The 27,910-nt window shown below is 38.9% G+C and overlaps 1 protein-coding gene and 1 long non-coding RNA gene across 2 annotated transcripts in view; one reads left to right on the top strand and one right to left on the bottom strand.

The window, feature by feature from the left end:
- LOC117598313 (uncharacterized) overlaps nt 1–4,769 on the bottom strand; it is a 10,259-nt gene extending 5,490 nt beyond the window's left edge. The window contains exons 1-2 of the long non-coding RNA XR_004578986.2: nt 4,634–4,769; nt 2,256–2,391 (exon numbers count right to left, since the gene is read on the bottom strand). This is a non-coding gene — a long non-coding RNA (uncharacterized LOC117598313). The remainder of the gene's footprint in view (nt 1–2,255; nt 2,392–4,633) is intronic.
- Nucleotides 4,589–27,910, top strand: smyd2a (SET and MYND domain containing 2a). Its single transcript, XM_026926229.3, has 12 exons — nt 4,589–4,965; nt 5,065–5,128; nt 10,363–10,473; nt 13,337–13,397; nt 15,404–15,528; nt 18,298–18,365; nt 18,452–18,554; nt 18,722–18,832; nt 21,952–22,075; nt 22,729–22,903; nt 23,006–23,114; nt 27,260–27,910. Exons 1-12 carry the CDS (start codon nt 4,793–4,795, stop codon nt 27,341–27,343), a joined length of 1,308 nt encoding a protein of 435 aa, XP_026782030.1. The 5' UTR covers nt 4,589–4,792; the 3' UTR covers nt 27,344–27,910.

Genomic DNA, 27,910 nt, shown 5'->3' with positions numbered 1-27,910 from the left:
AACCTGTTTTAACATCTGTGCATTCTGGTCTTAACAAAGCTGTAAAAAAACAGTTCAGAACTTTCACAGTTCACTGAGCTAGATGTGTATATTTACAACCTTTAATGCATCTTTCTGCTACTTTTATGAGGTACCCCCACTCTCTCCCGACTAGGGGGTTGTAAGGGGTACCAAGTGTCCTGCCATGAGCAGCCAATTGCAGATGACCACTGCACACTATGGCACGGCATGTAGCAAGAGAAGGATGGAGGGAAAGCTTTAAAGTATGCGGGGGAAGTATTTAAAGTGAATGACCATTTTTGCCAACTAATAAACAGTTTTAAAGCATTCTGCCTCTGTTGAGGAGCCTTGAAGTTGATCATGCTTGAAGTCGTATTAGTGGAACTGACACTACAGGCTAAATGGCAACCAGGGGTAGAATCAACAGCATGATGGGGCCGAAACTAAAGTGCATTCTAGGAAATTTGGGAAGTGAAAGATCTCTCACAGGATGATTCAGCTGCCATCTCACCACATACTGAGTTTGTCTTTCTTCAACTTCAGACCAAACAGCAGCCCAAGCACCATAAAACATGATGTTGCATTTCACATGCACAGAGAAAGCATGTTAACGGCTAGAAGAGGACAGTATCCCTCTTTCATGTTTACCTCTTTCGACATGTATGGATTAACCCGTGTCCTCTAAGAATACAAGGCACTTGCAGGATTGTCCTTTGTAATAATTTTGTTCGCTAATATTGCCATATTAATTTTTTAAACTAATTAAACTTTACAAAATTTTGACCTCAACCCTCATCAAGGAAGAATATCTGAAATAGGAATAAATAAAGACCCCTTTCTTCAGAAATAAAATGCCTTTAGATGAAACAGAGGAAAGATCTATAATAAAAAGCCACAATGAACCAGGCAGTAGCATAGTAGTATAGATATAGATCATCTCATTTATTTCATATATTAACATTCTTATTATATCTATCTATTCATATGAACCTATAATGTCTTAGCCTTACACTATAAACAATATACTTAAGTTAATATATGGCGTCTTGAATGTGCTACACAATAATTATAAATATATATTCGCTATTATAAATTCAAGTCACTAAATAATTCAGTTACTATATAGTACACTTAAAAATTTATAAATATAAATTATATTTATAAATTAAATTTTTCTAATTGTTGTTTCATACACCCGTTGGATAAAAGCCAAAGTGTTGCTGAAATAAAACAAGCAAGTAATGTGCCATTTGGTAACATTTTTTATAAAATAACTAGTTTCAAGTATGAAAGTTCTACAAAATTGTTAATATCATATAATGCTAATGAGAATATGTATAAATATGTGAATAAATATTTACATTACATTTACAAAGATGTGCAAGTGCACCACATAGGTTCTTGCACACATCAGCGTAACAGAGCAAAGACAAGATCACTTGGTGACATCTAGTGGCAACATAATTATGATGCTTTCTCTATGTTAATCAAATCATTGAAAGTCAACAATCTAAAGCATGTTGTTTTAATGTCTGCTTTTACATTATACTGTTTTTACAGGAACATGGTGAAGGTTTTTAATATGTCAAAAATTAGCTGCAGTTTATAATCTGCTTTCATAAACTCTCTGACACATGCACATGCTCGGATAGACACTGGAAAGTAGATCTACCTGAGATTATAACCAGTAAATTAGGTCAGCTTAGGTCTCCCGTCATAACTTGGGTTTCAAGAGTTTCATCACTCCTGAGCAAGTGGCAGCTATCTATGACTTCGCCTGAGTTTTTTCCAACACCCCATAGGGGTGTGTTCCCCCTATTGGCTCCCTGTAGCTACCCGCATTAGATTTAAAACACTGATGCTTGCCTACAAAGCCAAAAACAGACCAGCTCCCACCTACCTGAAGACACTTAGCATTACACTCTGTGCCATATTAACTTCAAGCCACAGCTTACTATCCTTCAAGGAAGACATGCCAAGACTCTTCTCTGTTTTGGCATCAAGGTGGTGGAATGAACTTGAACTACTGATGCTAACTTTTTATGCTAACTACTCTCCAACTGCTTTATGGTATTCTCAGACCCTGGGCATGGGGATATGTTGCTCCAGTTGCTCTGGATAAAGATGTACATTGGAAATACTCTAAACTCATCATTCTTTTAAACATCTGTGAGTGGTTTTAGAGGGGTTTGGTCATATTTGGGCTGGTTCTAGCTGGACAGGTTAGATGGTTTTAGAAGATTTTGGTTACTTACAGGCTGGTTCCAGTTTGTCAGACTGATCTGGTTAGATGGTTTTAGAAGATTTTGGTCACTTTCAGGTTGGTTCCAGTTGGTCAGACTGATCAGGGTAGATGGTTTTAGAGGTGAAACCATGCCAGCTTTTAACAGTCTAAAATCACAGTATCATAGTTTACTCAAATGTGAACATTATGCATACAGGTATCATCCAAAATATGATTTTTCACTAAGTAGATTATGGTTTAGTTCACATGTCAAACTCAAGGTCTGCAGGCCAAATACTGCTTGCTGCCTCCTTTCTTTCAACCCATCCATCCATTTTCTGTATTGCTTATCCTAGGGTCGCGGCAGGGGGGAGCCTGGAGCCTATCCCAGGGAGCTCAGGGGACAATGTGGGGGGAAACCCTGGACAGGGTGCCAACCCATCGCATGGCACAATCGCACACACACACTCACATGCTATGGACAATTTGGACCTACAACGCATGTCTTTGGACTGGGGGAGGAAACCGGAGCCCCTGAAGCATGGGAAGATTTTCAAACTCCACACACACAGGGTGGAGGCAGGATTCAAGCCCCCACCCCTGGAGATGTGAGGCAACAGTGCTAACCACTAAGCCACCGTGCCCCCCTCCTTTCATTCAGCCCATGCGATTTTGCAAAAAAATAATACTGAAACAGCCTGTAGTAGCTACATGTTCACAGTATATCATATTATTACATTGTTGTGTATCATTGTCAGTCATCAGTGTTGTTCCAGCAGAGCATTTTGTATCCGAATAAAATGTATCATATGTATAATAAAGCCGTGTCTCCATCCACAGCTACTCAAGAGTTATAATATATTACTTCAAGCCTCAGTTATCACTGGTATCAAGTATCGGTTTTCCAGTATTATATGTGAGATATCAGTTATCACGTGTCAGGTATGAGTTGCCAGATCCGGTGATCAGGTGGCCACATGGACATGTAGTTTTCAGTGTTGAATAGGTAAGGCTGCGTACAGATGATCAGTGGCGAAACTTTTTTTTGCCAGCGAAGCCCTTGTTTCCCTATAGAGAGAGCAATGCTGCTTGGATGCAATGCCTTGGCACTGTACTCAAATTCAACTTTGACCCAGTTTACACTGTGCTTTTCAAAGCACAACCAATAAGATCAGCCAGTGGCTTAATCAGGAATTAATTTCAGAGGGGATGAGGAAATATACCAAATAATCACAGCATGATCTGTACAGTTCTATTGATAAGTGTGACCATAGTGCTATTCTCTATATCTATTACATTACTCAGAATTTTATTTACAACTACAAATGTAGATCTTTTTATTTCTACAGATCATTTTGTTTATAGGTGAATATTTTACACAGTACATTGTACAAGATTTGCTATTGTCTGCGATTTATAAGTTATAATTGGTCTGGCCTGATTCAGATATACACAAAGCTTTATATAGTTGGATTCGTTCCGTTTTGACGCTAAGGGTTTCAGAATGTAGAGGGTTTCAGTTCTGACGCTGAGGGTTCGTTCAATTTTTTGTGACTGTATTATGGTCACTCTACTGGTTGTAGCTTATAAGGTCCTAATTAAAAATATTTTTTTAAAAAGTCTGCTTTGTTTTATTGTTTTAGGCCCTGCACACAGAGAACTGCAGGCGTGCAGCAAAATAGCTGGGGCCCAAACTGCACACACACACATACACACATATACACACACACAAAATAAACTGGAGCCAAAAGCGCACTTGCTCAAACTGTTTCATGTCTTGTTAAAAATAAACTGTGTTTCTAGACTATCAGTTGTTATGTGTTATTAGATTATTAACAAACAGTTCCAGCAATTAAAGGCACCATAAACACGCCCACTGGAGGGGTTCAGGGTTCAGGGGGACGTTCCCATGACGTAGAGTGTTTTTGTTAGCTGGGCTGTTACACTGCGGGCTTTAGGACCGCGCAGGTATCTATGGTTATGCTCAGGGTTGCCAGATCTTTCCCATAGACTTGAAATTTGCGTGTTTTATAGATTAAATAATACACAGCACACGTATGAATGTGGATGGATTTAAATGTAGTGAATTATTAGCTGAAGCTGCAACCTTCGTCAGGATAAAACGGTTAAAAATGAATGAATGGGCTTTTAAAAGAAAAGAAAAATAATACACTATCAGTGAATTTGTCTACTTATTCATTTACATATAATAATACAAGGTGTGTCATGTTCGAGATATCTGTATACGTCTTAAAACTTCTGTACATATTACAATATATTTGGTTATGATGGTTGTGGGTTTTTTTTTTATTATTGCTGTTGTTTTAATAGAGAGCTTGGGGTATTTTAGGCATACCTGGCAACCTTGGCTATACCGTAAACCTTCTGGCTAGCTGTTTGTCTTCTTACCATGTGGTGTGTTGGGGAGTGTTGCTGGACTTTCTGCAGTTATTATCCTGAAATCCACTGAACAGACACTCATTTCTTGTTCACGAAGGGTACTTCGACGAGTTTACGTTTATAGCAGTGCAAAGAAGAAGTGCTAGTCGTGAAGGAGACGATCCCAGAATGAAGTCGGAGGGGATTGAAGGCTGTGAGAGATTCCTGAGCCCTGGGAAAGGCCGAGGGGTCAGAGCAACGCGGCACTTCCAAGTGGGTGACCTGGTGTTCGCCTGTCCGGCGTACTCCTACGTCCTGACAGTGAACGAGAGGGGCGGCCACTGCGAGTTCTGCTTCACCAGGTAGCCTGCTAGCTGCTCAAGTGCTGCTTGTGTGAATGGGCGTAGTTTAGAGCCTGGAGTTTTAAGCCGTGTCTGTATTATTGTCGCTTGTCTTCTCAGAAAGGATGGGCTGTCCAAGTGTGGCAAGTGCAAGCAGGCCTACTACTGCAACGTGGAGTGTCAGGTAGGCCCAAAACACGCCTGTCTGCACGCTTGGGCACACTTCACGGATCCAGTTACCGCAAACATCTGGCCAGTTCAGTTTACATCCAGGTTTTGGAGACGATGCTGAAGTTGCTTTCTCTTTCGCAGTTTCTTATTCGAGTTCGCCGTTCCACCTTAAATGACTGCTGATACCACATAGTGCCGCTAGGGGGCCCTGAGCGCTTTAACCCATGTGGTGTGTTTTATTACAAAAAACAGCCTCGAAATGGCCAATTATTAAATAGCACGTGCACAAATGTGTTTAGGGACAAGGACACATAGGCGCCCAGGTGTAACTGTTGTATATTTTGTTGTTGTTGTTGTTGTTGTTATTATTATTAGGGGGCCAAGCACCAAAGATGCATAGGCACTCAGTTGTAATTCTGTTTTGTTGTTGTTGTTGTTGTTAGGGGGCCAAACACTGAAGATACATAGCCACCCTGCTGTAATTGTTGTATATTTTGTTGTTATTATTATTATTATTATTATTATTATTATTAGTGGGCCAAGCACCGACGATGCATAGGCACCCAGTTGTAATTATGTTATCTTGCTGTTGTTGTTGTTATTATTATTATTATTATTATTATTAGGGGGCCAAGCACCAAAGATGCATAGGCACCCAGTTGTGATTGTTATGTTATCTTGTTGTTGTTGTTGTTGTTGTTGTTGTTGTTGTTGTTGGTAGGGGGGCAAGCACTGAAGATGCTTAGGCACCCACTTGCAATTGATGTATGTGTTGTTGTTGTTATCATTATTATTATTATTATTATTATTATTATTAGGGGCCAAACATTGAAGACGCATAGGCAACCTATTCTAATTGTTGTATGTGTTGGTATTGTTATTATTATTAGGGGGCCAAGCACCAAAGATGCATAGGCAACCAGTTGTGATTGTTATGTTATCTTGTTGTTGTTGTTGTTGTTGTTGTTAGGGGGCCAAGCACTGAAGATGCTTAGGCACCCACTTGCAATTGATGTATGTGTTGTTGTTGTTGTTATTATTATTATTATTGTTATTATTATTATCATTATTATTAGGGGCCAAACATTGAAGACGCATAGGCAACCTATTCTAATTGTTGTATGTGTTGGTATTGTTATTATTATTAGGGGGCCAAGCACCAAAGATGCATAGGCAACCAGTTGTGATTGTTATGTTATCTTGTTGTTGTTGTTGTTGTTGTTGTTGTTGTTAGGGGGCCAAGCACTGAAGATGCTTAGGCACCCACTTGCAATTGATGTATGTGTTGTTGTTGTTGTTATTATTATTGTTGTTATTATTATTATCATTATTATTAGGGGCCAAACATTGAAGACGCATAGGCAACTTATTCTAATTGTTGTATGTGTTGGTATTGTTATTATTATTAGGGGGCCAAGCACCAAAGATGCATAGGCACCCAGTTGTAATTGTTGTAGTTGTTGTTGTTGTTGTTGTTTGGGGGCCAAGCCCCGAAGATGCATAAGCACCCAATTGTAATTGTTGTGTGTATTGTTGTTGTTGTTGTTGTTATTATTATTATCATTATTTAATTATTGTTATTAGGGGGCCAAGCACTGAAGATGCATAGGTACTCAACTGCAATTGTTGTATGTTTAGCTGTTGTTGTTGTTGTTATTATTATCATTATTATTATTATTTTTATTATTATTATTAGTGCTGAAGATGCATGGGCACCCGATTGTAATTGTTGTATGTTTTCATCATGTTGTTATTGGCACCTTTTTGTAATTCTAAGTCGTCTTCTCATTATTGTTATACTTTGGCAAGAAAGTCTATGGTAGTCCACAGAATGCTTTGCATACCTTTTATGAAATTAATCGCAGTGATAGAGGACAGTCTCAGCTAATTACAAAGCAAGTTTGGTGTTTGCTTCTCAAGCACTCTAACACCAACAACAGGCCAATGTATGTCCAATATTGGCTGCTTCTACAAATTTTATCCAATCATCATGAAATTTGGCCGACGGCAATGAGGTACTATCTCAGCATGAGTGAAGAACTTAAGGGACTTCAAAAAGTTTTGTCTAAGTTTACCTCTGGGTGGTGCTGTAATTCACAAATTATTAAAACTGCTAATAACTTTTGAACCACTCAATGTCAAATCATGATTCTTCTTTCTGTTGAATCCCAGGAAGTTGCAGAGTGTTCTTGATGCAAACGTATTTGGAGGTGACATTGCCAAACAGGAAATGAGGTCATTTCTTAGCAGTGCTTGTATGTATTGACACCATAGTCGGCTCACATGTTCAGCAACATGACCTGGGGGGTATTTTAGGAAGCAGGCTAATAAAAGCAGGCTAATAGCATGGCTTATTTGACGTAGTCTCACTTGATTTAACATAACGGTTCAATCTTGGCTCAGTGCGTTCCTTCAGCCTTTTTTGTTGTTGTTTGTTTGGGTTTTTTTGGGTTTGTTTGTTTGTTTGTTTTTGCTAATTTAAGGTAGAATTTGCAACTAAGACAGCTGCTTTTGTCACTGTAGCTGAACAGCAATTTAGAATTAAATCATATGATGAAAACTATTAATGAAATATCAGTGACAAATATGAATTAAATGTATTATGAAAAATATTAATATTACTGTAAGGAAAGTTTATCAAAAAAGTGCACATTAACTAAATTGTCATACTAAATTGTTTCCCATAACACTTAGTTTCATGTCATTTCTGACAGTCTCTAAGATTGACTGCATGTCTTGACGATCATTAAAAAAGAGAAATTCATATTAAAAGAAAAAAAAAGATTTTTCAGAATATCATACCTCTCATTCTCGTCCATTATGGCATCCAAGGTTGGTCAGCTTCTGGTGCCCCTGGCAGTGGCCTGTTCTGCGCTGCCCATGCACCTGGCTCTATCACTTCTTTTTTGTTTTAATTAATCTTACTTCAGTCTTGCATAAAAAAAGTAATGATTACTGAAATTAACATGACAACAGTTTTCAGTGCTGTCACCTTTAATAGGGCACACTTGGCCAAAACAATAAGCAATTAAGTACAAGCATGAAAACAAATGCTATTACAACATACTCCGGTCAAAAGTAACTAGGAGCAGGACCGGATATAAAGTGCAACAGTTGTGAGTTGTGGTGGATAGTCTGAGACCTCGACATCTCCCTCAGATCGCTCCGAAAAGACCTAAAAGCACTAAAGCACTGATCCCTGGTGCGAAGCATATCTACACCAACATAAGTGCAAGCACTAAATCGCCTCATATTCGTGTGAAAATTGCTTCGGCCAGGCAGAACCCAAATTATACCACAGTATACTAGTCTTCTGTTTCAGAATGTGGTGTGTTTTTTGGTGGTCCAAGACATTTTAACCCCTTAAACAGTGCTTTTAAGCAACTCCTATATAGAAAGACTAGACATTTTATCAATATATTACAGTCATTTAAAGCGTGAAGGCTTTGGGCGAGACTAGAAACAAATTATTTTATTGTAGGAAGTCTGTTTCTTTCAGAATTTGGTGAGTTTTTGGTTGCCCAAGATTTAACCCTTTAAACAGTGCTCATTGACTTATAGGGAAATTGACTCATTAGGCATTTTACACAACATACGACCATTTTAAGGGTGTCAATGGGTAAAAAACAACAGTGTACTAACAAAAAAAGAAAGCAGGTAAAACTACATTTGTGCACTAGAAATGTACAATTACAATGCACCACACAGTTTTAAAAAAATTAAAAATCTGAGTGCCCTCTATGGGCACAATTTCATACCTACAGTCATTTAAGGTGGAATGGCAAATAAGAATCTGTGACTGGAGAAACCAGCTTCTGCCTGTTGCTGCCAGACTGGCATTGCATCCTGACTCCCACCTTTTCATCTTGCAGGTGAGCCCAAACAGGGTCCATAGTAGGGGTGTAATATCGAAATGGATCGTTATATCGATCAAATAACCAACAATCCGATGTATCGATGCAATGCGTAAACATCGACGCGTATATAATTTTTAAGAGGGACCTTTATTTAGGACACTCTAATTCCAGCCATGTCCTGGACATGACGTCCATGAAGTTAAAGTTCATCACAGATCCTTATTTGCATGAAATATGTAGCATTCTACAGTGGGAAAAAAGCTTAATAAATTTTTCAAACTATATTTTGGTTGCATCTGTGAATTAAAAGAAATGTTACTGATTGTGTGAAGAAGGCACATTGTTTAATATCGATCGCAGGCCCCTGAATCGATCAAATCGAAATCGCGTCATGGCAGTCATTGAGGTATGGGTAAATAATGAAACGCTGGCTAAAAGAATCTATATTAGATCATATTGTCATGAAACTTGCGATTTACACCCCTAGTACATAGGTAGCCCAGTTACCAGCTGCTTGCCTGGAGTCACCACCCCCAGGCTTGATTTGAGTGTTGGGATCCAGTAACCCACTTGGATACATTTATTGTTTTTGTACCTTTCATTGGGGGTCCTTCAGGAACACTGTATGTCTGACCTCATCCCTTAAATCAGTTCACTAAAGATGACCGTACTGGGAGCATTACGCTCCCAATGACATAGCCCCAAGGTTCCACTGAAGTACACAATCCCTTTTATAACAGTATGGCCTGGATCCATGAAGGGTTACTGAACTGATGTTTTAAAACAGGTGTTCATGCCCTCACTAATGCACATTAACTGAACACAATGCATTCTGATCCCTCATTACCCTGCTCACAATAAAGTGTCACATGAAAAAGATCAAGTCACGTAATGGGTAAACGTAATTCAAATCAATAACACTTGCTTGTTTACAGAGCTGTGTGTTGACATTTTAAACACTCCTTCAGCTGGCTCAGACTGTTTGTAACTTCCCTGCACTCAAATTAGTAAGGAGCCGCTCGCACATTGGCGTCTTAGTACTGCGTAAAATATATAGCAACTAGATTCCTAAAATTATGGTGATGAGTGAATTTTCCATTTCTGGAATGGTTTGTTTGGTCTGAGACCATCTGAATGAGCTGCTCTCACTTTGAGAACGCAAACCCTGAATTGACCTTACTGCAGAAAGTCACCCAAACCCAAGGTGCAAACTGAGCCAATGGACAAAGCTGTAGCACTACATAAATGATACAATTCTTTGTGAATTCTCTTTATTTAAGCACATTTTAACTGCTTGCTGCTTTGTTGAAGAGAAGACGAAATGCAGAGCATCATCAGTGTTTCATGTTGAATGTGTGTGTTAAAGCTCCTTTGCCATCTTCTCATTTAGAAAGGAGATTGGTCCATGCACAAGCTGGAGTGCTCTTCCATGTGTTCATATGGAGAAAACTGGTGTCCCTCCGAAACTGTGCGACTGGTTGCTAGAATCATCGTGAAGCAGGTACGTACGGCGGATTATTTTGTCAGTGAAACTACATCATAGTATATTGATCTACATTTTGTAGCTTTTGCAAGCCAAGCTAACATTTTCCCACTCATCATTGGCCATTGGCACATGGTACAGAATGAGATTTCTTAAAACTGGGAATCATCTGAATACTTGGAATACTGAATACATGACTCCAGAGCAAGTTTTCTCTGACCCTAACCCATCCTCCAGCACATTTTACAGTCACCTTTAAATCAATTTGTCCATCATTTAAAAGGTCTCACGGTATTGAAACCTGACCTACCATCAAGACCTGCTGAGTGTATAACTACATATAGGCGTTGTAACTCAGAGCAGAAATATCCACATGTTAACAATCAAAATCACTGCCAGAAAAACAGCAAGCAGTGAAAATGTAAGCAAGGAAGAACTGTTGAGGCACATCTCTATCTTTAGTTTTTAAAGAGATAGTTAAAGTTTTGTGTAAAACATCCCTCACTACACTGTTTTTTTTTTTTGTTTTTTTTTTTTTAAATCAAATGTACTTCTAAAAGTAGTAAGGATTACTTTTTTACCTTACTTCGGTAAATATGTAAAAGCAAAGACATACTTGTACAGACTTGCAATCGATGTGTTTCTCCAACACATCTCTGTGGCTACATATCAGATGCCATGCACTATGTAGAGCAATTACACAGATTCTGAGGATTTAGTAGCTCTAAATAGTTTGGCTTTTTGTAATATCACAATAATAACCACTACAACGCAATAACGTGTTCAGTAAAGTGGAATTTAGGGAACTAGGGGAAACACCATCAACTACTTAACTAAGAAATCCTAATTCTAAATAGGAAAGAAGCAAACTGTTGTGAGCAAGAGAATGAGTGGGGGAAGGGAGTTGTGAAGAAGTGAGAGAGAGAGAGAGAGAGAGAGAGTGAGAGCAGTGCCAGTTTGCCTGCTTTTTGAACATTCCATTGCAGATCTAGTCCACCTTTGCTGCTATAACAACCTCCACTCCACGGAAAGCTTTCCACTAGATTTTGTTGGGATTTGCCCAGTCAGCCACAAGAGCATTAGCGAGGTCAGGCACTGATGTTGGACGAGGAGAACTGGAGTGCAGTCCGCTTTCCAGTTCATCCCAAAGCTGTTCAGTGGGGTTGATGTCAGGGTTCTGTGCAGGGCATTCATTTTCTTACACTCCAACCTTAGCAAACCAAACTGGGGTACAGGGGTACTGTCATGCTGGAACTGGTTTGGGCCTCTTAGTTACAGTGAAGGGAAATTGTAATACTACAGCATTATGCATAGCAGACATCCTGGTCAATTTGTGGAAGGCCCACATATGGGTATGATGGTCAAGTGTCTACAAACTTTTGGCCATATAGTGTGTATATCTGATGAAATACTATTAGGTGGCTAACTATAAACAACAGCTTCCTGATTTAGGAAAGACAAGGTTGTTTTGAAAGAATGCTCCCTTGCTTACACAGTCACATTAGATAGAAGGGTCCACAGGGCTTCAGGCTGAGACCAATTATTAACTCAAGTGAAGTAGCTGAGGAGCTGTACAAGTTCAGTAGTTGATAAGAGTGAGTCTAATAAAAACCTTGAAAGCGCAAAATAAATTATAGAAACAGATCGTACATAGCTGTAATCTTAGGAATCATCTACAGCCTGCAATAAGGTCAAAACGGCCTGGGTTTCTGCATACTGGTGTCTTATTGCAGCACAACAACACACAGGCACATACCGCACATCACACTGTTGCAACCATCAAGGACAGGCAGTTTCATTATCTGCCACATCCGCCGTCATGCCCAGATTTTGCAATGAGTGATTCCCCTGTTTTTGAAACACTAAAGGAGGCATTGGAAAAACTTTTAGTTGGATAAGGAAGTGTAACAGATGGTGCATCATTCCTATCTGTAGTAAACAAAGCTAAATAAAAAAAAATAAGTTTTCATTTGATTGACCCTCATATGTTTTGCAAATTGCTGTGATTATTTGCTTATTCCCAGCAGCCCCTCTCCAAAATTTGCAGGGGCATAGTGGTAGGGTTCACCTTTTCAAAATTTTCAGTCTATACCATGCCCACTTTTGATTTAATACTGAATACATATATTTTTAGATAAAGATAATTTTTAGAAGATTCTGACTGCCCAGTTGGCAAATGGCAAAGTCCAACTAACTCAGCCAAAGCCTATATATACACCTGCAACATTAAAACCACTGACAGGTGAAGTGAATAACATTGATTATCTCGTTACAGTGGCACCTGTCAAGGGGTGGGATATATTAAGCAGCAAATGAACAGTCAGTTCTTGAAGTTGATGTGTTGGAAGCGGGAAAAATGGGCAAGTGTAAGGATCTGAGCGACTTTGACAAGGGCCGGATTGTGATGGCCAGATGGTTGGGTCAGAGCAAAAACGGCAGGTCTTGTAGGGTGTTCCCGGTGGTTTGTACCTACCAAAAGTGGTCCAAGAAAGGACAACCTGTGAACTGGCGACAGGGTCATGGGCACCCAAGGCTCACTGATGCTCTTGGGGAGTGAAGGCTAGCCTATCTGGTCTGATCCCACAGAAGAGATACCATAGCACAAATTGCTGAAAAGGGTAATGCTGGCTATGATAGAAAGGCATCAGAACACACAGTTAATTGCAGCTTGCTGTGTGTGGGGCTGCGTAGCTGCAGACCAGTCAGAGTGCCCATACTGACCCCTGTTCACCACCGAAAGCACCTACGATGAGCACTTGAGCATCAAAACTGGACCATGGAGCAATGGAAGAAGATCTGTTTGTTGATTTGTTTTTGTGATGATTGCTCAATAATCATCTGTCATTTATGCTTAAATGAACATTTTCCTTTTCTTTGTCAGAAATTCCAGACAGACCTGACTCAATCTGAAAGATTGTTATCCCTGAAAGAGTTTGAATCACGTAAGTATGGTCTCTTGTCTCTTGTCTTGTCTTGTCTAGTTATGGCCAGACCTCATAACCATAGCCCAGCATTATACTGTTTTGCTGTTTATTTTTTATAACAATTCCCTGTTCAGTTATGGTGGAGTAGGCTTGCTGAGTTATCAAAACTAAGGTAGATTATAAAGCACTAACGGATGTGAAATTCATAATAAACATATCCTAATGCTAGTATGAATAGGCCGTGATCTAGGAGCATAACGAAGCCTAAACCCTGTTAGAGAGGAGTTGGTACAGTGAGTTAGTTTTTTCTTTTGTAGATTCAGTGCTTTTTTAAGTGCCTAGTCAAGAGGTGACACTTCAGTCTTTGTTTGGAGACAGTCAGTGACTCAGCTGTTTGGACAGCCAGGGTAAATTCATTCCACCGCTTTGGTACCAGGACAGAGAAGAGTACTGATGCATGTCCTCCTTGTGTTGCGAGAGATGATGGGTCAATTCGAGCCATGCTTGTGGCTTGAAGGGAATATGGTACAAAGTGAGGTTTGATTATTGTGTCTGTTTTGGCTTTGTAGGCAAACAGTGTTTTAAATCTGATTGTGCAACTGCAGGAAGCTAATCGACAAGGTGTGCAGCTGCATTCATTAGGAGATGGGGCTCCCTAATCTACCAGAAATGTGGTGATAGTACTATTCAGTTTATATGTAATGTGGAGTTCATAAGGTGCGTGAGAGGAGTCAGGATCTGGATTAGGCAGCAAGAATTCAAGCTTCTACAGCTTCATAGAGTGAACAGATTATTAGGTATGGTCATTTCAAGTGTTTAAAAAGGGAGTCCTGGATGGGAGACCTATGATGGCACAACTAAAAGGGAGAGCCAGAACATAACACATGCATGATGGCTTAGCTGCTGAGCTACAGCCTCTAGGATCATGGAGAGGGTAGGTTTGCTACTGGTCCATAGTTTGACATCTGACAAGGGTCAAGGTCAGATTTTTTAATCAGTGGTTTGATAACTGTTATTTATTTAACAGATTTAGTTACATAGCCAACAGTAAGGGAGGAGTTTATTTATTTTAACAGAGTGGAATTTAAGAAATTTAGGTCTCGGAAGTCAATGATTATTGGGAGTAATCAGCTTGGATTAGGACCAGCATACCTGTCAGTATAAACCTAGCAGGACTCTCAGGTCATTAGGAACTAGTCAGTTAGTAGTGCCAAGGGTAAATACTAAGCATGGAGAAGTGGAGTCAGTGGGTGAAACAATACATCTGGGAGATTTTTTTTTTTTTTTCTTCTTTCAGTAAAGTCCTGTACCACAGATGACCTGACCTCTTTGTTTCTGATTTATTGTTTATATTCTTTATTGTACATGTGGTCTCATTTTGCCTTATTGCTTTTTAAGATGTTGTCAAGAGAAGAACGTGTAAAATAAGAATTTTCTGTTCATATGACAACTTGAACCTGAATTAAGTTTGTTAGCCAAGGACGTCTATGAATATTTCTTGTATCATGACCTCAGAAATGTTGAATGTTTCATTCTGTCCATATCTATTCAGGAATTGGCTCAGGCTTAGAATTGAAAGGAAAGCAATGTGAAACTGTATTATGTCATTTTTTATTATTATTGCCCCTGTGCGTGTCCCCCACACCACTTATTCAGCTATTCCCTGCTTATATTGTCAAAAAGCAGTTTTGCAGAGATCTGTAATAATAGAACAGGAGAAACCACCATGCTTTATGTGGTCCTGGGGTCTTAGGCAGCTGAGATAAGAATGAAATGTTTAACTAAATGATGCATCATATTGTAAGTACTGGGCAGAAATAAATACCTATTTGGAAATGTCAGAGCTGTTAGCTGTTAGTCATAGGGCTGCATGTGTTGCAGTAATAATTGAGTAATTGTGACTTTTGATAATCGTGTATATTCTCAAAAAATGTGAGCACGATGATCCTTTCTTAATTAACAATGCTTAATGTGTCTGGTATTTTTGAAAGCATATTAATGTGGTTCCCTATTATTTTGTCAAGATTTGGACAAGATAGACAATGAGAAAAACGAGATGAACCAAACTGATATTGCTGCACTCCATCACTTTTATTCTAAGTATCTGGATATTCCTAGTAATGCTGCTCTTGCAGAACTCTTTGCCCAGGTAAGTTACTTTACAATGTTTCTCAGTCGTTTAGGAGGAATTTGTGCAACAGTACTGCTGAATTAAACTTCAAAAAGCTTTCTCACTGTGTTAAACATTTAAACTTTTCAAGTATGTTGGGATGTTGAGTTAACAAAAGAAGTGTTGCTAACATGCTGATTAACTTAAATGTTTACAAAGCCATTCAGAATACCATTTGTAATTATGAATACTTCAAGTGTGAATTGGTAAGAACAATGAGTTTTAATCAACAATGTCAGTGGATACCGTACTAGCTTTTGTATGTTTGTTTTATTTTAATCGATGTTAGATCAATGATGGAATATTTTTGATAAGTATATTGACATATATTGAGCTTTTGTCTATCATGTTACATAAATGGAAAGGCTGGTATGGTATCCACTGATTAAAAACCTCACTGTGCTTACCAAGGTGACTGGAGCAAAAATAATCAGCCCCACTTCTCAGAAACTGACCTTTAGAGTGTGGGCTATCAATAATACAGCCCTATGAGTGTGCCTGTTCCTCTCTCCCCCACCACAACCATTATCCTGTTAATTAATCTGCTTTTATATAATTTTCTGGTTAACGGCTGTCAGCAGATTTTCACCCTATGCTCATATATGAACTATGTATTTCCAGTAATTATCATCATAAAATACCATAAGTACTATCAAATGGATAGAGTATCTTGCAGGTTGAGGCATATAATACCTCTGTGCATTTCTGTGTAGATTATACATGGGTGGGACAGATATCTGACACAGATATATTAATGTCAAAGCGAACTTTTTGACATTAAAAAAAAAAATCATTTTTCTTCATTAGGTGTCCAAGTAACGTCAGGGACCATGCATACCATCAAGCTAAAACTCTGCTGGGGGGCTATTGCAATTTGAAAGTAAACACAAAAGACAAGGTTTTCCAAAATTAATTTCTTAATTAGGATTTTTTTAATTTCATATTTGACTGCTTTATGTAGTATATACTGTAAGTGGCACTTCTCACATTCCACATTGGTGCAGCATTACAAAATTTGGGAAAATGGCAGAAATTAAGTAATCATTCTAATACATAATCATAAAGATCACAGCTCCCATGTTTATACATGATCATAAACTACACCTACACCCTTCATGCTCATATGGTGCATGCAGGGCATCCACCACCCAGTAAACACTTTAAGCCCCGAGTAGTTCTGAGATTGGACAGTAATTGTTTTAATGTGGCATGGCTTGCTCTCACTGATGAAAGTGAACTTTTGACAAATTCAGCACTTATTTCTTTAAGCAATACCCTGCTGCCTGTTTTCACTGAAGAGATCAAGTAACATCAAGAGTAAAGCAATAATGGTTTCGCTTTTCAATGTGGAACATTTTCTGCATGGGACTTAGGAAAAGCAATACCATTTGTGTTATTACAGGTTTCTTTTCGCTCTGGCACAGAATCATCTCCACGGCGAGCACACAATTTCTTATTAACACATTTCACTTGCTCTGACGAAGACAAAGGCTCACCTCTTTTCATCTGTTATTGACAGCAAGGCTACTGAAATGCATTTACATCAACCTAAAAACCCTGTGAGTGAGGAGTTAGTGCAGCAGCAAAAACAGTACAAGTTGAGGTATTTTTAATTCTTGCTCATTGAAGTGCTTAGTGAAGAGGTAGGTTTTCAGTCTTTGTTTGAAGACAGCCAGCTGTTCAGACAGTCAGGGGACGTTCATGGTCACCTGGGTGCCAGTACAGAGTAGAGTTTTGATGCATGTCTTCCTTATATCTTCAGGAATGGTGGGTCAGAGCAGAGCGAGGTTTGAGAAGTGCCTTCAGGTAGGAGGAGCCTTGTCTGTTTTTGGATTTGTAGGCAAGCATCAGTGCTTTGCATCTGATGCAGGCAGCTACAGGAAACCAGTGGAAGCAACACAGCAAAGGGATGATGAAGTTGAAAATAAGTCTTTTGCAGCTGCAATCTGGATTAGTTGCAGGGGTCAGAAGCCACACAGGGGAAGACCTGCCAAGTATGAGTTGCAGTAATCCAGTCTCAAGATGACCAGGGACTAAAGAAGTACACAAGTGATTTCTGGAAAGAAATGGCCAGATCATTCTGATGTTTTAAAGGAAAAGCCTACATACCTGAGTCAGGATAGCAGTATGAGGAAAGAAAGATGGTTGTTTGTTCAGACCTACCCCAAGATTACGTGCATTTCTCTGGCCATTTCTCTGCACAGAAGACACCCTTGTTCAGCTGATTGGAAAGAAGAAAAAAAAACTTAACTCGTACTGTTTTTGTTGCTGTACCACCTCACTGTATTAACTCCTCTCTAACAGGGTTTGATAGTATTCTTAGACCCTATTCTAATTGTCCTAGTATATGAGGGAGGCTACAATGCACTTCTGTAAGTCATTCTGGAAAAGAACGTCTTTCAAATGTATATACTATCAGAGAGTAGAACTGTATAGATTATTAATGACGGATATACATATACTGTTACTGACTAGCCTATTTAAAAAGAAAAATCAGTCCTCAATCAGAACTGCAGCTCTGAGCTCTCTTGCTTGAAATTCTGTGCTCATGCTGGGTTACATTTTGCACAATATCTGTAGCCTAAACTGTGTTTTATTTGACTTATATAAGACTGCTTTACATTCAGGAAAAGTACGAGGAAAGCCGATAGATTTAAGAAATGCCTTCTGCAATATTGGGCTTAGTAGAGGCTTTACATGTTCATGGGTACACAGTGTTCAGGAAATCAGTTTTACTCTTTGTTACAGGTGAACTGTAATGGTTTTACCATTGAAGATGAGGAGTTGTCTCATTTGGGCTCTGCAGTCTTTCCAGAGTGAGCAGGATGTTATGATCTCCCTCACAACCTATTAATATTAGTATTTAAATGGTTTTTTTCACTGATACCTTCTTGTATTGCAGCGTTGCTTTGATGAACCACAGCTGTAATCCAAATGTGATCGTGACTTATAAAGGTACAGTAGCAGAGGTCCGTGCTGTTCAGAAAATCAGCCCTGGAGAGGAGGTGAGAATGAGAACAGAAAATTAATTATATGTTATAGTATGAGTAAGGTTTAAGCACATTTACTAAAAGTTTGTTAGTGTCTAAAGTAATGGATATATTTCAGCTACAGTATTGTAGCTTGTCTAGGATGTCTTATTATACCACAATAACCCACTCTTTCCTAACAGATTTTCAACAGTTACATTGACCTCCTGTATTCCACTGAGGACAGGAATGAGAGGCTGAAGGATTCATACTTCTTTACCTGTGATTGCACAGAATGCACCACCAAATCAAAGGTGATTTTTTTTTTAAATGATATCTAATAGGCACAGAGGGTCCCTTTAGGATTAGTGGTTAGGCCACAGCGCTCTCACCTCTACGGCACGGGTTCGATTCCCAGCCAGGGAACACTCTCACTGCACTCAGTGCCGGTCCCAAGCCCGGATAAAATCGGGGAGGGTTGCGTCAGGAAGGGCATCCGAAGTAAAAACTGTGACAAATCAAATACGTGGACCAATGTGGTCCGCTGTGGCGACCCCTAATGGGAGCAGCCAAAAGAGGAACATCAACAACCTAATAGGCGCAGAAATAATGCAAATAGTACATGAGAGCTTTAATTAGTTTAGGCTATTAAACGCCTGAGTAGTTTGCTAACTAAAATAATTTACTGAATTCCTTGTTCAAGTGCTTGTATTGAGGATAAGTGCTGAGGATAAGTGTACTAACTTACCCCAGGACACCAAAAGGGAATAAGAAGAGATAAGAAATATTTCTTGGACTCAGTTCTTTGATTCACAACATACGCAACTGTACACACAGCATATTCAATCACACATTCACATACATACATCACATACACTATACTAGTGTCATCATCTGAGTTATTGCAGTCCCATAACCATCCTGCAGTTATTGCACAGTCCCATGGATATTGCGCAACCTCATAATTAATTAAAACTCCCACAATTTGTGCACAGCCTCATTGTTTTTGCACATTTCAATATAGTTAGACAGTCTAAAAGAATTACACACTTCCCAAAACCTTGCTATTTAAAGTCTTTATTGAAGCAGGCACAAACGAGTTTTTGAAGTGATTTAATTTGCACCTTGGCACTCTATGTCTTCTGCCAGAGGATAGCAGCTGGTCCTCAGAGTGAAGGACTTGGGATGGGTCCGCCACTATTTTCTGTGCTCCTCTGAGCAAGGTGCATTCATAGATGGACTGGAGAGACTTGTATTCTTTTTTTCGTATGACTGGAAGTGATCTGAGATTTGCTGTAATCTGGAACACAGACTATCAACATGAGTTTTCCATGTGAATGCGTTATCAATATGGACACCAAGAACATACCTGGTTAATGGGAGTGTTGTGGATGATTACCTGAATATGGTCTCCTACTGCCTTTGGATCAAACACCTCTCTTTCTTTTTACTCACAATTAATGTGAGGCAATTATCAGCACACCATTAGGCAAATTTTGTTACTTCAGACTGATGGTTCGATGTACCTAAATCTTTATACAATAAGCTTAAAATAGCGGTATCCTCTGAGAATTTATTGATGTAGTTGTGTGGGTGTCTACCCATGCATTCATTCATATACAGAGTAAAGAGAATGGGTGAGCTCACACAACCCTGGGGGTGCTGATAATTTTAGATTCAGAAAAGGTGTTGCTGACTTTATGTGCTGAATGTGATCTGACAGGAAAGAATGGCACCGTTTAATGATAAAACGGTTAATGCTCATCTGTTTCACTTTGTTCAATAGTAAGTGGGGCTGAAGAAGTGAACTAAAATCAACAAAAAGCAGATGTGCACAAGCCTTAGGGTCTTCTAGATGTTTCAGAATCAAGTGTGTAATAGGGTTAATAGCATCATCTGTACCCCATCCATTATCTATAAGCAAACTGGAATGGGTCTAACTGTGATTTTACCTCTTCTTTTAGTGTAGATACAGTATATTTCTCTAAAAATTTAATCACCGCAGAAGTTAAAGCTATAGGTCTGTAATCACTATTGTTGATTGGACATGGTTTCTTCGGGACTGGTGTGATAACCGTTTGTTTCCTAATAGTGGGAACAGTACGTGAGTCCAGTGACTGTTGGAAAATAGGGCACTTAGCTATTAGCAGTCTCCTTTTGAAACCTTTTTGCCATTTCTGCCATTCAGTTATTCCTAGGTGACCGAGAATGTATCTGTTGTTGGGTATGGTGTACACACACATCCTCTGTAATGGTGGGTATGGTGTACACACACATCCTCTGTAATGGTGGGTATGGTGTACACACACATCCTCTGTAATCTTTGAAATCTTTGGGAATGAAAATGACCCTGGAATTTTGACACAGACCAGTCCACTAAAATCCTCCCAGTGATGCACCACCTTCCATGCAGCCCTATCACGCAGAAATACATACTAAATCAGATTTTGATGCCTTCAAGTATGAAGTTTGGAAGGTGCGACAAAAGTATTTGAAAATGAATCTCATGTATTTGAATTACATAAGGGCGGCAGAGTGGATAGTGTTGCTACCTTACAGCTTCAGGGTCCCCAGTTCAGTCCTGAGCTCGGATTAGTGTGTGGCGTGTCTCTCCAATTAGTCTGTGCAGAGTTTCTGTTCCTAGTCTTGTGGATTATCAAAATGTCAAATCTCCAGGGATTACTGCTTTTTTCTACTGAAAAGAAAAAGATCTTGGAGAAACTTCGGAAATTACTGCAGAAATTCAGATTTGGGCCCAGGTTACCCTAATTAGTGGAAGTGATAGAGTCGGGTTCCTATTTGTGGCTACATCTATCATATTAATAAAAATTACTTCAAATGAGTTAATTTCATTTCCTGATTTAAATACAAGAATATTGTTATAAATACTTGCTTCCTCCTCTGTGCAATAGACGAGGGCACTATATATAGCTGTATGTATGGCCTCATTTACAGCTGCCTACATGTTAAGCCTCTGCTAAACAAAGTAAATTTAATCCATGATGAGTAATAGGATCTTTTCTAGTATTTACAATAAAATTATTTAAGCATTTAAGATCTGTCTGAAGCAGTTATACCTTCAAATCTAAGGTGGATTTGCATATGGTGTAATCCACTTTTATACTAGAATGAACTATCTTGCATTTTCTGCATTCTTGTTTACATTTATCTCGGGGAACGGACACCGTCTCAGTATTGTGGGAAAATGGGTAATGCCCCAAGGCAGCTAGCATGTGGTTGGTTGGTCTGCTGCCTGGTTTGACCTTGGTTTGAAACACTTAGCCAGTACCATTTTCAAGATGTTCTCTCAAACGCAATGGTTTCTGGCTTTCAGCCTCTACAGTAATGCACATTTTATATAATTTAATATTCTCACTTTTTGTAATCCCTCATTTCTAGTAAATTTACTGTACTCTGGGATGTGGCTTTACAGGACGAGGCCAAAATGGAGATTCGGCAGAAGCTGAGTACTCCTCCAGAGCCCGAAGAAGTTCAGGAAATGGTGAGGTATGCCAAGAATATCATTGAGGAATTCAGGAGAGCCAAGCACTATAAGAATATCCTTACCAGCCATTTTCTCTCTTGTAATAATCTTTGGGGTGTGCCAGTCTGCCATTAGGCAAACAGATGACTAAAATAAGAAGCATAGCATAATTGAAAATTATTCTACTGTACAAAATCAAAATGTTATGCACGTTTGTTCCACATTGTCTAATCACTTGTTAAACATGTTAAACATTTGTTTTAATTAAAAAAAAAAAAAAAAAAAGCATTGAGAACTTTTGAAAAATGATGAACCTGGAGCACTGTGTTTTGATCCCTGGTGTTGTAACTATTAATTCTGAGAAATGAGAACACTGAACAGAGCCAATGTAGCCAACTAACTGCCCACTCTATTAAATAGTATGTAAGTAAACCGATTATGTAATTGATATTAATACACAGAAAGTGAATGCTTATTAAAAGTGCATTGCTTTTTCTTACGGCCACTTAAGAAGTAATATATAATAAAGAATAAAGAATAAAATCACTAGGGTGACCTAATGTACTGTACATTGCAGAACTGGTGCTCATAATCAGTTGAGTGAATTTAATTAAAATTTGATGCCAGTTTCTACCAAAGATTGTCAATATTGCAAGACACTAAACCACAGGATAACACAATCTTTAAAGTAGTAATTGGTTTTAAAAGTCCTTGACTCCGCAGCACCTCCCAGTGAGCTGCTAGAGATCTGTGAGTTAAGTCTGGAGAAAATGGGATCCATATTTGTTGACACCAATGTGTACATGTTGCACATGATGTACCAGGCCATGGGTGTCTGTCTCTACATGCAGGACTGGGATGGAGCCATGAAGTATGGCGAGAAAATAGTGGAACCCTATAGGTACAATGGATTATTTGTATTAATAATGTTTCACAATAGTAATAATAAGACCCTTTATATCTCTTGTTTTTGACACTGACACACATTTTCCCTCTTTCCCAGTGTGCATTACCCTCAGTACTCTCTCAATGTGGCTTCTATGTACCTGAAGCTTGGAAGACTTTACATGGGACTTGAGAAAAGAACACAAGGAGTGAAAGCTTTAAAAAAGGTATTGTGTATTTTTGAAACTCTGTATTTTGAAACTCAAGAAAGACTCATAAGACTACAGAACCATGACTACAGAACTTAGGAAAGGCTGCAACTTTATCTTACAATCACAGGTTGGGCTGTACAGTGCAGCAAGCTTGGAAGAGTATGTCACACCCTCATGGAAGAGATTTGTGCGTGGGTTTGCCCGCATTGTACTTAACTACATCCAAATTTGGTCTTATGGTCCTAATGCTCATGGTTGTTGTATTCAATTATGCAATACATTAACAACTCTTACTACCTGGTTCTATATTGAATCATATTTCCCAACAATTTCAACCAAGACAACACCTAGTTTGTGCTTAAACTACTATATTTCATGGACTTGTGTCAAAGTTTAAGATGTGAACAACCAAAAGAATTCAGGATATTGAGAAAAATTATAAGACAAGTTTAAAAAAAATTGTGATATTTTGATATGCCCAAATACAGTAGTAGTTTAAGGACAAAATGTGACTTTTAGCATCTGTCTAGTAAGTTGGGTCTATAAGCCTGTAATGTCACTCATGTTTGGAAGTTTTACACATTTTTCTATTTCGAGGACCCCATAAGAAAAAAAAACTGGCATTCTGTGGTGACTTCTGAACATTTAGATATATAGAAAACAAGTTTTTAAAAAAAATATGCAAAGTACTTTACAGACCATTAGTTTGTAAAAAAAAAAATATTGGTCACAAGCAACAAATAATAAAAAGAATGAACAAACTCTGAGACATGCAGCTATAACCCTATCTTAACTGACATGGAAAGACCTAGAAATTAATCTGAATTAGCATCTACCAACACGTATGCACCACTGAATGCACTCTTAAGCATGGTGCCAGTAACAGAATTTCACAGTGCCACAATATAAAGACCAGTGTAATGTGTTAAAGGAAGTTTTGGCCCATCTGCTATACCATGGCCGGGCTCCTTCGAATGTGCCCTAGCTAACAGGACAGATTACAAGCAGGTTAGTCTAAGCCACATGCCTGCTCTTGACATTGTGTAATTGGTCGTTTCACCAGATGATGCACTAGGTTCTGACCCTAAATGCAGACACACTCATGAAACGCTGATGAGGTCTTGAGTATGGCGTCTAGAGGCAATTTGTTAGTCATTTTGCTGCTTGCATTGAAATGATCACTCCAATCTGCAGTTATGTACCCTCTGTGATGGAGCTGATCAAAACCCTGGAAAGAAATGCACAGGTTTCAGAAACTAGAAACCAGCACAGCCAAATAGACCATCTTTGTGGCACCCTCAAATTCCCATAGCCTTTGGGTCATTCCCCCTACCACTAAAGAGCCCCTCAGGTGACCTCACTGAGACCAACTCATCTGATGGTATGGCATATTAGTGCAGGAGACGCACTGTTGAGGCAGTTCACGTGCCTGGGAGAGTGGCATCTGCACCCATAGGTGTTTTCTCAGATCTGGAAAAAGTTTGGCAAGACACAGGTAGACTTCTTCGCTGATGTTTACTCAATGTCAGCTTTGGTTGTCTCTGTGGTTCTGCCTGTCCACTGTATGCACTTCCACCTCTTCCATTGATCCTGCACAGAATTCAGCAATCTGACCACAGAGTCTTGCTTTTGTGGCCTCAAACTGAGCCAAAAGGCCTTGGTTTCCACTGCTGCTCTTACTAGTTGTCAGAAGGTCTTGGCAGCTTCCTGCCTGAATAGATCTTTTGTCCCAAATGGAATGATTTGACACCCTTGACCTGGTTACCTATGTCTGTATGTTTGGTCATTGAGAGTGACAAGCAGGTTAAGGACTATGACTCAGCAGTCAATGAGACACTCTTGAACGCAAGAGCCCCTACTATACATGCCTTGTATGCTCTCAGGTGGAAACTTTTCCGTGAGTGGTGTGCACTCCATCATTTGGATCCAGTGCACAACCCAGGTCCTGGAGTACTAGCTTCCTACTGAGACTGCTAGACAGAGGAAAGTCTATGTTGAAGGTGTGTGTGGCAGCTATTGCAGTGCATCAGTGCACCATGGTGTTTTGCTGGGGCTCATAAATTTGCCACAGCCTCTCTGAATGGATTAAGTTGCCTTTGTCCGCCACACTTCCCCAAGAGCCAGGCATGGTATCTCACCTTTGTACTGGATTCCATTAAGACCTATAAGCTTAGACCCTTATAAGCCTATGCAGGATGTTGAACTGAAATGGGTCTGGCACATAGGGTCTTGGATGGCATCACCTTGGCTTACAGGTGGCCTGGACACCCAGGCCCTAGTGTGGTTCTGTGAAGACCAGATTACATCCAGGATTCCCAGTCACTTGGAACCAATGCCAAAGAGACAGGAAAAAAAGGAACAATGGCTGCATAACAACAATTGATTTTTAAAGTTTGTTTGCCTTTGAACTAAAAACATTACTGCGGATGCCACAGATTTTTCTGAGAGGGAAAATACTTTATTTTTTTTGTTTAGAGGAATGGTGAATAGTTTTTTGCAGTTAGCCATATTATGTAGGCAGTATCAAGCAGTTTGCACACTGTTTCCTTTGCTGATATTTGCTGAGGTATTGCTAAAATTTGTGGTGACTCAATATTGGCAACTGAGTGCAACTTAACAGTGCAACAATTACAAAATGTTGTACAGAAATAAGTTAGAAATAAATTGCTTATAAAGTGTGGGCATCAGAAGGTACTTTCTGCAACAGTATATATAGTAATTACAGTATATGTAACAATAATATTTGTGGTGTTGAGTAGTCCCCATCATTATGACATGTTTGCCATCATCTACATCATCGTATTTACCAATTTCATGTTTACCATTATCTACACTAGATGTGTAACATTACTGTTGTGTGTTACAATTGTGGCCAAAAGTTTACATACACCTAGGCTAAAGCTATTCAGACTCAACTTTTTACAACTTCACACATTTCATGATACCATACATTTCCTGTGTTAAGTCAATTAGGGTATCTACTGTATTCCCGTAAGAGATAATTCCAAAATAATAACAAAGAGACAGACTTATTTCGGCTTTATTTACTATATCAGATTTTAAGTGGGTTAACAGTTTACATACACTTTGGTAGTATTTGGAGACATTGCCATTTAATTGCTTGAACTTGAATCAAAGGCTTGGGGTAGTCTTCCACAGGCTACTCATAATGTTTTGCCAGAACTCAGTCAGAATAGTGGGCTTCCTTGCTCGGACACACTTTTTATAGTTCAGTTCACAGATTTTCTATGGGATTCAGGTCAGAGCTTTTGGATGGCACTATTATCTTTGAGCTGTTTTATTACAGCTTTGGAGGTATGTTTAGGATCATTGTCCTGCTGGAAGACCCAGATGTGACCAGGTTTTAACTTTCTGCCTGATGTCAGATGAGACATCTATCTTCTGAAGTACATCAGTCCCTTTTCAAGCAAACCTTGAACAAAATGATATAATCAAAAACAAAATCATTATGGCCGAACAGTTACATTTTTGTTTCATCTGACCAGAGAAAACTCCTACAAAAGGCTGGTGATCACCTGCAAACTTCAGTCTGGCTTTTTTATGCTGGTCTTGGAGTAGGGGTTTCTTCCTTGTGTGCCAACCTTTCAGACAATGGCTATGTAGTACTGTCTTAATGGTGGATGCATGTACTTGGTTCCATGGTGCCTCCAGCTTCTTCACCAGTTCCTTTGTTCTTGTTCTGGAGTTCAGTTGAACATTTCAGACCAAAATTTGTTTACCCCTGGAGGTTCATTTTTGCCTGCTTCCTGAAGGATGCAGTGTCCGTGTGTTCCCAAGATTTTTATATTTGCATACAGTTGTTTGGAAATTGCTCTTAAGGGCGAATTGGCAAAGAGAAATATGTGGAATTTGAATATCTTTAGTCCAGGTTTATGTGAACTTTTGGCCTTAACTCTTTCTGTTACCAAACCGTGTAAAAATTATTGACGGAAACATTATGTAAGATTTATGGTTACTGACTCTCTTATAACAGATCTTTAGCCTTTAACTGGCATTTTACTTTGTTGTTACTTGAAACTTTTATTTTGTTGTTTAAATGAAACTTTCTTGTTGGTAAGCTCATGTTCAATATGTTGTCTAAAAATTGGACATGAAATCTCTTTCTGACTTCAAATGCCTTGTGCTCCATTTTATTGCAGGCTATTGCCATCATGAATGTTGCATTTGGAAAAGACCATCATTACATTGCTGAGATAAAAAAGGAAATGGAAGAGCATAAGTAAAGAGAGGACCTCTGTAAATTCAAGAACAGCTGTATGGCATGCAACTAATACCTCTGCTTGCATACAAACTAACGTTTGTTTCTCTTTGATGTCATTTTGAGGTTTTGGTTTGTTTATTTGTTTGTTTGTTTTACAAATGATTGCTGACCTGGGTTCTTGACATTGAGGTGCTGGTTCTGTTAGCTGTCCGTACTATGAATAAATATGCACTGTTTGTGTGAGCAAGGGCTAATAATTAAATATTAAATATACTTGTCCTAAAGATTGTCTTAAAAATATTTCTTTAACTTCTTTGCCATACCATTCATCAACCACATTGTAAAAATGACTGTTTGCTTGGCCACAGAATTTACCAATGATTCAGTAACAGCATATTTGGATGAGTATTTAACACGACTAAAGACGCATATCCCTGATTCTAATTAGTGATCGTCTAGATAGTATGGCATGAAAGAATGCCTTTGTTTCATGCCAAAGCTCTATATTGTCTATAAAGCCTACACTAGGTCTTTAACAACTTTGCAGTTTTTGGTACCATAAAAAGATAAATAAATTGGTTTTCTAACA

The sequence above is a fragment of the Pangasianodon hypophthalmus genome, chromosome 10 (assembly GCF_027358585.1).
Source record: "Pangasianodon hypophthalmus isolate fPanHyp1 chromosome 10, fPanHyp1.pri, whole genome shotgun sequence".
Classification (NCBI taxonomy): Eukaryota; Metazoa; Chordata; class Actinopteri; order Siluriformes; family Pangasiidae; genus Pangasianodon; species Pangasianodon hypophthalmus.
Note: the sequence above shows the minus strand (reverse complement) of the source record. Positions and strands in the feature narration are given on the sequence as shown.

Coding starts and splice junctions, on each gene's coding strand:
- smyd2a (XM_026926229.3), top strand. CDS start 4,793: ATGAAGTCGGAGGGGATTGAAGGCTGTGAGAGATTCCTGAGCCCTGGG. Junction 10,474..13,336: donor CTAGAATCATCGTGAAGCAG/GTACGTACGGCG, acceptor TTTCTTTGTCAG/AAATTCCAGACAGACCTGAC. Junction 23,115..27,259: donor GAGTGAAAGCTTTAAAAAAG/GTATTGTGTATT, acceptor ATTTTATTGCAG/GCTATTGCCATCATGAATGT.